Source organism: Eschrichtius robustus, chromosome Y, assembly GCF_028021215.1.
Source record: "Eschrichtius robustus isolate mEscRob2 chromosome Y, mEscRob2.pri, whole genome shotgun sequence".
Taxonomy (NCBI): Eukaryota; Metazoa; Chordata; class Mammalia; order Artiodactyla; family Eschrichtiidae; genus Eschrichtius; species Eschrichtius robustus.
The window spans coordinates 3,320,792-3,336,597 of NC_090846.1; the positions used below are offsets into that span (position 1 = coordinate 3,320,792).

Genomic DNA, 15,806 nt, shown 5'->3' on the forward strand with positions numbered 1-15,806 from the left:
TAGCAAACAAGAGTCCTTGGGTTCTCACTGGCTGAGTCCTTGACAAGAAGAGGACTCTCTTCTTCCTGGGCGGGGAGTGGGGGGCGGAGGGGAAGGGTCTGCCGTGGTCTTAAGATGTGAGTTCCCTTCTGGTCACCCAATCCTATTTAACTGAGGTTTCTGTTCGTTAATTTTTTTACACAGGATACAGGAAGTGAGGAAATAATGTTGGAACATGGTGGCAATAAACTTGCTGGATGCAGGATTACCACAACCTTCAATTTGTAAAAAGATGCAATATGTGTGAAGTGCAATAAAACAAGGTATGCCTGCAGCGCCTCTTACCCCCAATTATTTCAGGATAATAATAGCCAGTAGGGCCCATAGTATAGTAAGGATAACCTAACAAGAACAAAAACAGGAGGTAATCCTGTTTTCACTAGACCCTAAACTCTTGTCTTTTCAAATAGTGGAATACTTTAAAAGTTGCCGGAGTAGTTCCTTTAGCGTGAAATCGCCCCGAAAAAACTACAAGTCCCATTAAGCAGCAGGCGCAGCACAGTAAGCACTCCTCCCTTCTCAGAATGCCGCGGAGCTCCGCCCTAAACCCAATCTGGGCTTGCAAACTATGACGTAACAGTTTGCTAGGACCTGCAATTCTTTCTACACTCTTTATCCTCTTCCGCGCAGAGTCACTAGGGCATTCTGTTTGCCCTTTGGCCCTGAAACCCGGCTCGGCCTCCAATGCTCCCCTCCCCCATCTCACTCAATCCTCTGGAGGCAAACATCCAGCAGTCACGTGGAGAGCGCCGGATCTTCGACTGGCCGCTGAGGCTTGGAAGGTAGTAGATAGGCCTTGCGAGCTTCCGTCCTTTGGGTCAAAGGTGCGGGTTTAAGTGCTTCCGTCACTTCTTGGCGACGCAGGTAGGATAAAGAGCGCCGGGAAGTGCCGGCGGATCAGGGGCTAAGGAGACGGTTGACGCCGGACGTCGCGATCGACTGCGCAACCAGCAGCAGGTCTGTCTTGTTTTCCACGGGGTGGCGGGGGTGAAGTGTGAGGGAGAGTATTACCTTTTACAGGTTTTCCTGTTCACCTTCTTCGGTTACTTTAGCTTCGGGACAAACATTCCGCTTTCTTCAGAGGGTGCCGATAGTAGGACGTTTGTGTGTGGGGCGAGGAGGTGGAATCGGAATAAATGGCGTGGAGGGGACCGCTGTGGGTTGGGGGGTGGTGTGCGGCTTAGGTATTAGAGGAGGCGGGGAACGCAGTCCTGTCTGTGGGTGAAAGGGTGCGAGGCGCGGGTGCGCCATGTGTTACAACCACGTGCGGTGGGTGCCCCGGGGTCCTGTGAGCTTGATGTCCTCTCTCCCAGCCCCTGATGTCCGTGCTCCCTACGTTCGGCGCCACCTTCGGTCGACTAGGGACAGGGATTAGCTCTTCTCAGCTTTCGGCGACTGCACGCGTCGCTCTGCATGGTGCGTTGGGGCAGCGCTGGCAAGGCTGTTGCGTACTTAAGATAATGGCGCGGGGACCGGGGCTGCGCTGCGTTTCTGTTTTCCAGTCCTCGTTTACTCTCTGCCACTACGCGGATGGTGGACGGCGGTGGCGGAACTGGTAGGGCAGCTTTTTTTCGGGACCTGGGCTCTTAGCGTCACTGACAAGGCTACACTCGGGGCTTGGTATACGGAGGTGACGCCGAAGTACCTCTGTCCAACCTAATTGCTGAGCATCATCGTGCAATAACTTGTCTTTCTAACTCCTTTAAAAACAAACCAAAACAAAACTTAACACCTTTTCCTTTCCTTTGGTTTGTGCTTTAGCGCCTCCCATACTTTTGGTTTCCCAATCCGGTAGACACGCTGGAATGTTCCCTTTGTCTTACTTTACTTACATCAGGGGCATTTCATTGTTTCTCTGGTGACAGGAAAATCTAGATCTGCTTCAGATTGGAAAAATCCCACTTCTCCTGGGCTGAGTTTGTAGAATCAGGAAGTTTTCCACAACGATTGGGCTGCACACAGGTATATACGGTTTCCAGATCCCTGGAGTTGAGAATTGCAGGGAAAGGGTTTGGTACAGTGGAAATCTTTTTTCTTTTTCCGTTCATTTAAACTTATTGAAGCGTTCATTCTTGTTTGAACCTATGAGATAATATTTTTGTAACATGTTTCATAAACTTCAGAAGTCTCACTTTACATTTGAGCAAAGTGTCAAGAATTAGCTTTTTTTGACTTGTTTCTGAGGTGAGGTATTTTTTTTTGTCTTTGTATGAAGGTGTTAGTATTTCACAGCTTTCTTTCTTTTTTTTCTTTCTCTCTCCTTGTATTTTGAAAGAAAGATCCAGTTCTTGCAGGATTGTGAAAAAAACTGTAGGGATTCAAAATTATCACTTTCACTACTTTCCCCAAGGACAACTCTGATTTTAAAAAAAAAAAAGCAACACTGCAGTTTAGGATATTCCAACGAAGAAGAGAAATCTTATTTTATAGACGAAAAGGAGAGGTTGTGGGGGGTGGGGGTGGGGTTTGAAAGAAAGTCTGTTGCAGAAAAGTGAGAGTTCAGGGTGATAATTTCTCACTGTCTGAGTTGTTGAAGTAGTCGATTTCTTGTAGGAGATGCACTGTACATTTTTTTCCTTTTTGGCACCTTTCGGTAGTTGAGGATTTTTATATATTGATGATTCTTCCGTTGGGATCTGTAATTGATAATTTCTTCTATGTAGTTACTTTTACTATTGTTCTTTATTTCTTTGTGTGGCTTTTGAGTTATTTGTAATGTCATGTCATTTTATTTTTGTCAGAAGGACTTCCTCTGTGTTTTTTTTTTTTTTTTTTTTTTTGCGGGGCAGGCCTACTAGTAAAGGATTCCCTCAGCTTTTGTGTATTTGGGAATGTTTTAATGTCTTCTTCATTTTGAAAGATAGTCTTTGAGTTTATCATAGTTAAGAGTTTACTCATTACTTAACTCATTGGATGTGTAGACTAATGGTTTTCATCAAATGAGAGTATTTTCTAATTTCTTCCAATAGTCTTCCAGCCTCCTTCTCTCCTCTTCTACTGTGACTTCCATTATGTGTATGCTAGTGTCCCACAAGTCTCAAGTTCTGTTGATTTTTATTTATTCCTTTTCCTTTCTGTTTCTCAGATTGTATTTTCAATTGACCTAGCTTCTAGTTTGCTGATTATTCTCCCCGCTAAATTCAGTTGTCATGCTTTTCAGCTCTGAATTTTTGTTTGGTTCATTTAAAAAATAATTTCTACCTTTTTATAGATGGCTGATTCTTAATTTCTTTTATTCCCATGACTTGCCTATAGTTCATTTCTTCTTTGCATGACTTGTGATTTTTTTTTGTTGGCAACTGAATATTTTGAGTATTATAATGTGACTGTCAAACAAAAACAAATCCTGATTTAGATAACAAGAGACCTTATTCAGAGGCACTCCTGCAATACAGAGGACACTCTGATTTCAGAAATCTGAAAATGTCTTAAAATCAGAGAATGACTTTTATTGAGACGGGTAAACAGGTTAATAGAAACTTTTTAAGGGGAAATCGAGCAAGCAAGGGAGAGTGAGCAGACAGCATAATTGGCATGGTTGATGGGAGATGAGTCTCAGCTGATTCTTGGATCCTTGGGATGAGTTGTTACTAGGGGCACGCATTTGAGTGCTTGATCGTGGTGGGTTAGCCGGTATCCAGGGGTTTATATGAAGAGAGAAGCCTGACTGAAGTCTGGTTAAGACAAGACAGTAAGAAATGTGCAATTGTGAACCCTATACTCTGAGAATCAGATTCTCCCCACATCCCTAGGGTTTGTTGTTGCTGATTGTTATGGGTTGTAAATGTGTGCTTAGTAATTCTGTGGTAAGCTGTTTTATAAAGATTGTATTCTTTGTCCTGCATGGTCTCTGAAGTCTTCTGTGGTAGCTTAAAGGTCAGCCAGGTAGCTTAGAAGTCAGCCAGGAATTTAAAAGAGATTTCCTTGAAATCCTGGAGCAACAGAAATAACAAAAACTAAACTCAATGTCTTTGCAAATTGATTTTGTTTAGGGAACTCCTTTAACACTTAGGTAAGCCCAGCCTTAGCATGCACTTCCGTCTTGCTCAGAACCAGATACAAAAGTGTAGGGTCTTCTGAGGTCTTTTCTGGCATGTATGTTGCCCTGGACATGCATGTAGGCTTTGAGATTCCCTGGTATACCTGGGGCCAATCCAAAGCCCTTATTCTTCCATGTTTCTTTTTTACCACCCTCCTTCTTTTGGGGCTTTTCAGTCTGTCTGCTACTTGCCTTGTCATTTTGTCCTTGGCCCACGTAGCTGTGGCTGTTATTTCAACATTCCACACCAAGAAGCTGCACCAACCCTGAGAAAATTTTGAGGCTGGCAAAACAGGAGGATATTCTTGAGCTCCCTTTGGGGGTCTGCCATATAGGTCAAAGCCCACTATCAGAACTCTTAAGAACAAGGTCTCTTATGCATCTGGCAGCAGCGAGCCACACCAGATATGCTAGCTCCTTCCAGGGTGGGGATTAGGGGGTTGTAGGCAGGTAAAATAAAAAGTTACAATATTCCGTAAGTAAACTGCAGCAGCTTCTTTCCTAGTTAAGGATTCCTCTGGTTGTTTGTTTTGACTGTTTCCCAGAGTTTCCAAAAAGTTGATTTGGACAATTTTTGTCACCTTAATCATTGCTTTCGTGTAGAAGTGGGTGTTTGGAGGTTGCTACCTCACCATTTTCTTTCTTTAATTTTTTGTTTTAAATTTAGGTATAGTCAATGTACAATATTATGTAAGTTTCAGGTGTATAACATAGTAATTCACGATTTTTCAAGGTTATACTCCATTTACAGTTACAAAATATTGGCTATATTCCCTGTGTTGCATAATATATTCTTGTAGGTTATTTTATACAAAGTAGTTTGTACCTCTTAATCCTCTACCCCATGTTGTTCCTCCCCTTTTCCCTCTCCCCAGTGGTAATCACTAATTTGTTCTCCAGATCTGTGAGTCTGCTTCTTTTTTTGTTTTATTCACTAGTTTTATTTTTTAGATTCCACATGTAAGTGATAATCATACAGTATTTGTGTTTCTGACTTATTTCACAAAGCGTAATGTCCTCCAAGTTCATCCATGTTATTGAAAATGGCAAAACTTCATTTGTTTTTGTGTCTGAGTAGCATTCCTTTGTGCGTATGTGTGGCGTGGGGGGCACATCTTTATCCATTCATCTCTTGACGGACACTTGGGTTGCTTTAGTATTTTGGTAATTGTAAATAATGCTATGAAGATTGGGGTGCATGTATATTTTTGAATTAGTGTTTTCATGTTTTCGGATATATACTCAGGAGTGGAACTGCTGGGTCATATGGTAGTTCTATTTTTAGTTTGTTGAGAAACCACCATACAATTTTCTACAGTGACCGCACCAATTGACATTTTACTAACAGTGTAGGAGGGGGTCACTTTTCTCCACACCCTCACCAACATTTACTATTTCTGTTCTTTTTGATGATAGCCATTCTGACAGGTATGAGTTGATAATCTTATTGTGGTTTTGATTTGCATTTCCCTGACAGTGCTGTTGTCTTTTCATGTGCCTCTTGGCCATCTGTATGTCTTTGGGAAATGTCTATTTATGTCTTCTGGCCATCTTTTAATTGGGTTGTTTGTTTTTTTATGTTGAGTTGTATGAGCTGTTTATATATTAACCAAAATGTCAGTCATATAATTTGTAAGTCTTTTTTCCCATCGGGTAGGTTGTCTTTTTGCCTGTATTTTCTTCTAAGAATTTTATGGTTTCCAGCCTTACATTTAGGTCTTTAATCCATTTTGAATTTATTTTTGTATATGATGTTAGAAAATGTTCTAATTTCATTCTTTCACATGTAGCTATCCAGTTTTCCCAGCACCAGTCTTTTCTCCATTTTATATTCTTGCCCCCTTTGTCACAGATTAATACTTTACCAATTTCAGTGATGTCCCTCTCCAGATATGAGCTTACCTTTATAAAGTAGTGGTATCTGGATAAATAATGCCTCTTATTTAAAAAGTAAAACATGTTTAAATGACATAGTTCCCAGGGAGTAATTTTCATTTATAATTAATACATGATTAATTGATAGGGCATGTGACAGACCTTACTTCATAGACAGTTGTTGTTTATGTAAAGTAAGATTTATACTAATGTCCCAAATAAACTTCCTTGCCTCCTTTTCCTTCCCTCCTTCCAATTCCTTTTTCTTTGCTTTTAATATTATTATGAGTCACTTTCAGATAATATAATGAATGTAGTAGTATTTGATGAACCTAAAGTGTTAAACAAATTTAATATAGTATTGAGTATCAGCTATGTTTAACTTTTCCCATTTGTGCAGTTTTCAGAAGAGAAAAAGTATTAGGTAAGCTTTAAGTTCCATTCAGACCTAGGGATTCTATTTTTACAGTTCAGTCCACTTCCTAGTTAAATTTATTTACTTATTTTAATGAATTTCTGTGAATTCTTTGACTTGATGGAAAAGATTTACCAACTGACCTATGCTATCTCCCTGTGCTACTGAGCAAGTTTTATTAATATTTGTTGTTTTGAGTGTTGATTTGAATCCCATGTAATATTTCCAAAATATCTCCCAGATGACCCTCACTCTCCCCAGTTTTTGCCCTTTAATCTGTCATAACTAATATTTACTTGCTAAGATGATACTTTATTTCCTGCTCCTATAGTGCAGAGCAGTTTGGTGGGGTATAGTTCATAGAAGTTATGTCAGTAATTTAAAAGATAATTTATTCTTTAAGAATTGAAGTGTGGACCATGTTAATGTGATAATATATGTGTGGTAGATAAAATAATGGCCCCCCCAAATATGCTCATGTCCTAATCTCTGAAACCTGTGAATATGTTTATCCTTTCTGATTAAGTATGATTTTGCGATGGAGAGATTGTCCTGGATTATCCTGGTGGATTCAGTGTAATCACAAGGTTTCTTATAATAGAAAAACAGAAGGGTCAGAGTTAGAAGAGAAGTAATGATGGAAACAGAGATTAGAGACAGATCTGAAGATGTTACGCTGCAGACTCTGAAGATGGAGAAGGGGGTGATAAGCTTATGCAGGCAGGTGGCCTCTAAACTTGGAAAAGGCACAGAAATAATTCTTCCTTCGAACCTCCAGAGAGAGCACAGCCCTGCTGAGCCATTTCGGACTTCTGACCTCCAGAACTGTAAGATAATAAATGTGAATTTTTAATCCATTTTTAGGTTTGTGGTAATTTGTTATAACAGTAGTAGGAAACTTCACAGATTATTATGAAAGTCCTGTTGTGGGCTAGCAATTTATAGCCTTATCTAATCTTAAACTCCGTAAGGTAGGTTAGGTAAACTATGAGATTGACTTCTCCCCATGGCCACACGGGAGGTGGTAAGTGGTGTATTCAAAGATTAGGCTTTTTTGACTCCAAAGCTGTTACCCATCTCATATATCTCATGCTCTTTTGACACAGCTGTTGAGGGTAATAAAGGTCAAAAATAAGCTTCTTGTTGGATATAAGCAAAAACTGGTGCCAAGTTAAAATTACTTAGGACTTGGATGTGGAATTTTAAGCCAGATCAGTGAACTTTTTCTGATGTGTTATGTTAAAACCTTTTTTTTTTTTTTTTTAATGCTTTAAGTGAATCTGGTACCTTCCAGTCATTTTGTAAAGCACTGTGATTTGGAAAATATTGATTCATGAGTTGCATAGATTTTTCAAATGTTAGAAAATATTTTTTAAAATCACATTTGTTAATATTATCGTCAGTCTCATCTCAAAAGTCTTTAGGTTCTGGGAAGCTGCCAGAGTCATAGTGGCAGGTTGGAATTTTCCAAAATCCTAATTTTCATTTGAACATATGAATATTATCATTGCAACAGATACTGTCAGTTGTTTATCCTGAAGGACTTATTTATTTTCTAGAAAATGTGTGGCAGACTTATTAAAACAAATGTCAGTTGGTTTGTCTTGACAGACATTTTCTGAAAAATGTCTGGCAGTTACCCAAATTTGAATATGTAATCATAGCAGCAAGAAACTATGAAGGGTCAGAGATTTTAATTTACTTGCAAACTCATAGTTTTTCCATAACTTATGGATACTGGGAGAAATCTGGAGACAAAGGATACTTTTTTACAGTAGCATTTACTAGTGTCCACTTTTGCACATGATTCCTGAGCCTTAGTTCCTACAGGGTGATATAAAGAGAACTAGATGATATTTGCATTACAAAAAAGAAATCCTAAGTTTAGGGATATTAAATCTTTTATAATGGGCAGTGTGGTAGGCAGAATAGTGGCTGCTCAAAGCTGTTCACGTCTTAAACAGGGACCTGTGAATTATCTTATTGGTTAAAAGGATTTGCATAGATTAGGATTTAACTGGCATTACCCTGGATTATCAGGGTATGCACAATGAAGTCTTAAGTATCCTTAGAAATGAAAGAGGAAGATAAAGGTCAGATCCAGAGAGATGGCATTTTGCTTGACTTGCCTTGCCTTTACTAGCTTTGAATATGGAGGAAAGGATCATGATCCAAGGAATGCCGTCAGCCCCTAGAAGCTTTGCCCTAAAAGGCAAAGCTCTGTTCTCTCAGGGAGCCTCCAGAAGGAATGTAAGGTAAATAAATGAGTGGTATTTTATTACAACAGCAATTGGAAACATACAGGCAGTAAGCAAACCTGCCCATTGCTGATGAGGTGGACATCATTTCTATTTTTTTCCAAGGCTCTTTGCTGTATGAGCATCCTTGAAAAGATAGTTTGAAACAAAGACATGCCTTCTATTGAGTTTTTCCTGAGTATGCAAGTTCATTGGCCACACTGTTAAATTTGACCAGAATAGGCTAGGACCAGATCTGTTCAGTTTATCTTATAGAATACTAAGAATAGGACTCCAAGCCTAAGGAAGAGCCCAAAACTTAGTATTGACTTCAGAGTCCCAGACCTAACCAAATGAACAAGTTCCATAGACTATCAGAGTCTACCATCTGGCTTCCTTAAGGCTATGTGTTGACCTTCCCACTTAGCCTGAGTCACTGATTCAGTTGCAGCAGGATATATTCATGAATGGCCCATAAGAAAAAAGTCTAGGGCAATTTTGCCATAAGTAATAACTGTGGCCAGACAGTTTGAGACTCACTTGAATGCAGTCCACTGATCATTTCAGCTAAAGTTGTGGAGAGATTTTGTACTACCTTTCATTAGTGAATGGCTCCCATTGAGAGGATAACTACCTGCAGTGTGGCCATAAGCCAGAAGTCAGTTGCCCCTCTGGTGAGTTTCTCCAGGGAAGCAAAAGTAGCCTCATTTTGGAGAGCACTTTGCAGTTGTCCAAAGGCTGCATGACTACTGACTATGTTTCCTGAAACAGTTGATGATCTGTTATGACCTCCCCTTAATGTGGGACACTGTTTTCTAGAGAGATGCAAGTTAATTCCTGGCTTCCATGTGAGAAAGGTACTTGGTACCTCTGGCAAGAAAGGGTTGATTCTGATTGATTATGTAAGTTCTCAAATGGGACTACATTAGTGTTTCCAAGTGGGCACAGATTTAAAGTGCTTTACAGCATGTCTCCTTAGCCAGTTAGTAACCCTAGCGTTTCCAGGTGAAAAACTGAATCACATCCTTCTTTTTAAAAGGCCTGCCGAAGACCACACAGTCCTACCGTCTGGCTGTGATACCACCTGGATGGCATTTGTCTACCCCTGGAATGACTTATCTTTGGCTAGAGAAATGAGGGTGAGGGAGACATTCAGTGATGACGGTTAAGTGTTTTGCTTAGGAAATGCAGTAGCTGGGACATTCCTGCTGTTTCTATTTGAATGGCAATCAAATTGTCACCTGAGCTCTCTGGCTGGAAGGCAGATTCAACACTCTTAAATACAAGAGGCTTGCAACAATCTGGGAGAGCCACACTAGGACACCTATTTGTATGAGGAAGACTCCAGGGTCAGTTTTTAAACACATGGGATGATTAATGTTGTTAGATTTGTTAACAAAGGCTGTGTTTCCAGTAGCTATAATTTCAGCTTTTGTCCAATCAGTTGTCACCTGCTCATGACAGTCCTTTGGCCCACAAAGGCCAGGTACTAGAGGAGTGAGGGGATTTTTGTAAGCCTTGCAGAGATCCATTATGCCCACCTCTTTGACCTGCAAAGATCACCATAGGGAGGCTCCATAGGCAGTGTATTCAGGAAGTGGTAATTATCCACTGGGTACACTGATCTAGAACCATTTCAGTCTCACAAGAGAATCCAGGTAGCTGAAACCAAGTTTGAATCCTCTAGGTGCCAGTTTGGACTAGAGCGTGCCACTTGGGCTGACATGGTTATGCTATTGGCAGAAAGAGAAAAGCAGTAGCCTAAGAATGGCTAAGTTTCTTTGAATTTCCTTGACATTCAGTGCTGAATTTTTAAAATGGGTTTGTATAACCCAGCACCCAATTTGTCCTGATTCTTAGCAAGGAAGAGACTGAGAGGGGGTTATCCCTCTCTGGGAACAGCTCATTCAGTGGCCCAACTTGCCTTTCCACAGTTTGTAGAAAAGATGAAGATGAGGGGGTTAATATCAGGATTCTTTTCTGAGTCAGTTTTTGAAAAGCAGACCTAATGCTCAATAATTCCAGATGGCTGTGGATGACAGGGAGTGTGGATGGGAATGGTGGAGGTAACATTGACTACTTTTACTTTTGTGGTAAAATGTGCACCATTTTCAGACTGCATATTATCCAGAAAGCTGACCACATGACAGATCAGTTCAAAGGCTACAGTGATGTGGCCAGAGTCAGCTGACTGGTGTGGACCATCAATCCCATGACCTGAAATGGTGGTCAACTATGGGGCACCCAGGATGAATAGACCTGAGAAGGCTTAAAGGTTGGATGCACTCAGACTTCCAGAATGAGGAGAATCAATGCCCTGTGTGTCATGGCCTTCCCAGTCTGGAGACAACTGGGTCATCTTACATCATGTGTCACAAGGTAGCCTCTGCAAAAAACTAAAGACCCCTTTACTTGGTGCCCTTTCTGTGATGGTGGACACACAGCCATAATCAGTGCAAAGAGTGCAGTCCAGATAGCAGTCATACCCATCTTGATCGTACCCAATGATCAAGGCAATGCAGGCTTGATCAATAGCTTGATTTCACTCAGCATACGTGTCTGTATGAATAAACCATATGATTCCTGTAGTAGCCATGATTTATTTCTCCAGTTGGTGGTACTTTAATGTGCCAGTCTGTGTGTTCCCAGCGAATTTAAGGTTCCTGCCTGATCGTGGAAGGAATCTGGACATGAGACAGCGAGGTTAAGGAAGTAAAGTGAGGATTTATTTAAGCAAGAATACGCTCTCAGAGGGAGAGCAGGCAGATGGGTGAGGAGCTGCTGCCCTGGGTTCCATTGGCAAGTCAGTTATGAGGGGCATACAAATGAAGGGGTGGCATACTCATTGGGGAAGCAGGAGTTTGGGGGCCGTATTCCCCTACAGAACCAGATGGAACAGTGAGTGACTTGGATACCTATTTCCACAGAGCCATAAATGTTTGAGTCCCTCTAGTCTCCACAGTGCCCCAGCATACTAGGATGGGTTCCATTTGGGGGTGGGGAGAATTTGGTCACAATCCTAGCCACCTTTCTGTGTAAGGTGGCTAATGTCAGGGTACACACAGAGTACCCAGGGAGAAATCAGTGGATGTGAAGTAAGATGAGTTTCACATCAATACGCAAGACATGTTTTCTCTTTTACTTTTGATCAGCTTAGAATACTTAGCCAGGGTGTTTACAACTTTGCCTTAGCCTTTACTTCTGCTGGAAGACCAGGCAGAGATAATAAGATTAGTCTAATGTGGGAGCTTTCATATGCCTATGTTCATCTCCTTTCTCAGTCTTTCTCTACTCAGATATTTCTGTTTATTGCTTTTTCCCAGTTTTTGTCCCATTCCCCAGGCTGCTGAAGTCAGTACTTTCATACTTGTATCTGAAGCTATCCTGGAAGCTGCCCTAGTCCTGAGACAGCTCTTCCAAGGATGAAACAAAGGCAAACTCCTATACAGATTTCTCAGGGAGCTGCGTGAAAGAATGAATGAGACCCAATCCTTTGAAAATAATGTCTGTATTGTTCCCTGTGGCACCAGTAGCCATCACTGAGAGTGTGGGCTGCTCTCCCTATGGTCTTTGTTGACCTAGGGTATGGACAATGGTAGACAAGAAGTTTAAAATCCTATGGTGCTCTCCTAATTTTTTTTTTTTTTATTCACTAAGCTGTAAATTTGGGCTGTAAATCTTAATTATCTTTTGTAAGTTTTTAGCAGATTCCAGAGTTCTACAGAAGTTGATTCTGATAGATTCTGCCAGCATATTATTTGTGGGAGGGACCGAACTTTGGATTTTTCCCCTGTTCCACTATTACAGTAGTCTCCTCCCATCCCTTTTCCTCCTTTGATTCTAAGAAGCACTGCTGTTTTGTGAACCACTATGAAAGGGAAAAAAATAAAACTGTCCAATGGTGACATGCCTGTTGATTGTACCACGTACAAAAAGTAAAAACTACATTTAAACGTGAGCAAAGTGGGGAATTCCCTGGGGGTCCAGTGGTTACTACTCCATGCTTCTGCTGGATGGGGCCCCAGTTTGATCCCTAGTCAGGGAATTAAGATCCCACAAACTGTGTGGCAAGGACAAAAAAAAAAAGGAAAACGGGTTAATTTTACTGTTAAAAGAAAATGAGCAGAGTGGGGTGGAACACTGAGCTTTTTTGTACTGCATTGTTTTCCTCCCTTGATTACATTTGATTTAATTCCTTTCTCCATATTTTTTCTGCTCTTTTTCTGTAGCTTGTGATTGGCACAGTTGAAGAATCTAGAATTTACAGACTAGGAGTAAACGCAGATATGTTGCATAACTCTCAATCAAATGATATTCCTCAACGTCGTGACTCAAATTACAGTAGCCCAACTAACAAGCATTCACTGGAAGAGGATGAAAGCAGTAACTTTATAACACAGAGCAGGGATTTGCTGAGCCCAGTGTACTGCACACAAGAGTCAAGAGAGGAACCTTCAGGGCCAGAAGCTGGAGCAGATCCCTCTGATGGTCAGCAAGATTCAGAATGCCGCAGAAACAAAGAAAATATCTTAGGTAATAATCTCTGCTCAGAGGTTGGACATTTGCACATGCTGCTTGTTTAACTTATATTTTGTGCAGCACAGGTAATTATGGAGGATGACCAATTTTGAGGTAGATGTTTAGCTAATACACATCTAGTTTCTTTGGTCAGGTCAGTATGCCTGTCTCCTACAATTATTTGCAGGAGGCGCAAGTAGCAGAGTGGAAAGCTTAGTTATGGGTACCTTGCTTCTTTCCCCCTGATTAAGAATTGTTTTCCAGAAAGAGTTTGTGGCCAGTTTGGCAGAAGTAGTATTTGTTTTGCTTTGTTGTTTGATCATTTAAAGTAGTCTGACTAATAATTACTAAGAAAACTGTTATATTTGCTTAGCTGTTTAAGGAATATTCACTAAAATTTGGAAATGATATTTTTTTGCAGTTTAGAAAGTATCTTAATAAGATTGCTTCTAAGATATGTTTTATCCCTCTGCTTAGTTAGTTTGACAGTTCAGACTAAGAATGTGATATGTTAAATTTTATGAATGAAACCTGAAACCCTATTTCACCTTACTGGTTGCCCCTCAATTTTTCATCCCTATTGTACCTAATATTTACCTTGTTTGGTTTCAGTGATTTGTGCATAGGATTGTAACTTGAAATTCTCTTTCTTAATCTACTTTCTGCTACCTTCTAAAGACTTTAAAATTTATATGAATATGAGAACAAGTCTTTCCGAACAAGACTAATACCTTCAGAATCATTAACCCCACTACAATGCATAAAATGTAGCTTCAGCTTAAAATCATTTAAATAGTTTAAAATGGTTAGAGTTTAAAATCTTCACATACTGAAGTGTACATTACTGTTATGTCTAAACATTCAATCATTATATTTCCTCTTTTTTATTTCATCTTGAACTGAAGGTAAAAAATTTTCAGTACTAAAATTTTATGTGGATAGGAAAGTATTTTTTTTGAAGGTGGCCTGTTCCACCTCTCTCCCGCCCCCACAGCAGCATGTAAAGTATACCAAATATAAGTTTGATATCAAATATCAAATTTTCTTCAGTTTTTTAGATGAAATATTCTACATACAAGAGAACATTTTAAGAAATAAAAAGTTTTCTACCGCCAGGGTAAGCAATAGAACGTTATTTCTTTCTTTAAAGCCCATTTGCCTTCACCTGTCTTGGTCACCTGCTTCTCCCTGCCAGAGCTATTAAAGTACTCATTTAAAACTCTTTAAAGTGTTCTCACTGTTCAAGTGCTAAATAGCTAACAGGTAGCAGTGTTGGTAAGTGAAGAAATTTGGATGTTGGTGAGGCTAATAAACTGATTTGAAAGTAGCTTCTTTAATTTAGTAGGTGAATCTCTATCCCTAATTATAGCCTTAAATTGTAAACATTAGTTTTATGTTGAATTTAAGTCATCCTTCTGCTACCTTTTTTCTTTTATAAATCATTAGGAAAAGAAGTAGTATTATTGATGCAAGCCTTAAACACTCTTTCAACTCCAGAGGAGAAGCTGGCAGCACTGTGTAAGAAATATGCTGATCTCGTGAGTATTAAGGGAGTGAGGCCCATATATAGTAGGGCAAAATGTGTGTATGTTCTTGATAAACTTTAAAAATATAATTCTGATATAGTTTCACATGTAAAATTATATTTTATTACAAAATTGAAGGGAAGAATTAAATTTCTTGGGACTTCTGTTGATAGTATGGCTTAGTTTTATGATACGCTATATATTATATTACAGTGCTTTCTGAGATGTATCCTGAGAGTCAGTCAGCCTTAGTGTTTCCAGATCAGCATTTTAGATGCCTCCCAGTTGGGAGGGAGTGGTTTCTATATTCAAATTCAGGAATTCTATACATGAAAGGAATGTTAGAAATAAAAGTGTTAACCATTTTGATTGAAATTTTGAGTTACATGAAAAACAGTACTCTTTCTCAGGAAGTATTTACTGAGCATCTACTATATGCTAGGCATTGTTCCTTTTTCCATCTTCCAAAGAAATTGACTCATGGAAGAGTTCTTTCTAACCTATGTTATTTCAAGTAGCACTCTCCTTCTGGGATTATAGAAGCATTGTCAACATGGAAACCTTGCTAGCTTTTTAAAAGCAAAGAATGGAAAAGGCATGGAACCTTTTGAAGAATAGATGTGGGGAATTTTTAGAATAGTTGGTTCTAATTTAAATGCCAAAATTCTTGCATTTTGTGAAGCACTTATGTGAATTATCACTGAACAACTTTGTGCATTTTCATCTATTATTAAAACAACTATTCTGTATCATAAACTTTACTATATTTTGTGAATAACCATTCTAAAAACAGAGCTGGAACAACTCTAGTTACTGTTTCTTCAAGTGGTACATGCATATGTCATTTAGCAGCCTGGCATCTTCTGATAGTGTGAGATGTAGGAACCCCAAGCATCAGTGAAAATGACCTAGAGCCATCTGAATGCAAAGATGGCAGCAGTCAGTGTTTCTGCATTGCTGACCTCAGAAAGGAATGCTTCCATTGCATATCAAAGTCTCTAATAGTATAGTCACATGATGGAAATCAAGTAGGAATTGGTAGAAAAAGAAAAAAGGGGAGAAAAGAAAAAGTTGAGAAAGGAGTGAAATTCGGGTAGGAAGAGCAGCAGAATAGGTTAGGTTGACTTACTGATGTGACAGCAGCAGCCAGCCATGAA

The 15,806-nt window shown here is 39.7% G+C and overlaps 1 protein-coding gene across 4 annotated transcripts in view; it reads left to right on the top strand.

Moving 5' to 3' along the window:
• Window positions 1-680: 680 nt before the first annotated feature.
• Window positions 681-15,806, top strand: part of LOC137757636 (gamma-taxilin-like) — a 51,328-nt gene continuing 36,202 nt past the window's right edge. The window contains exons 1-3 of one of the 4 annotated variants that reach the window (XM_068534236.1): window positions 681-821; window positions 12,835-13,138; window positions 14,570-14,661. In XM_068534236.1, coding sequence (XP_068390337.1) covers window positions 12,892-13,138; window positions 14,570-14,661 — 339 coding nt within the window. In that variant the 5' untranslated portion in view covers window positions 681-821; window positions 12,835-12,891. The other 3 variants (XM_068534235.1, XM_068534237.1, XM_068534238.1) reach the window with 3 other exon arrangements.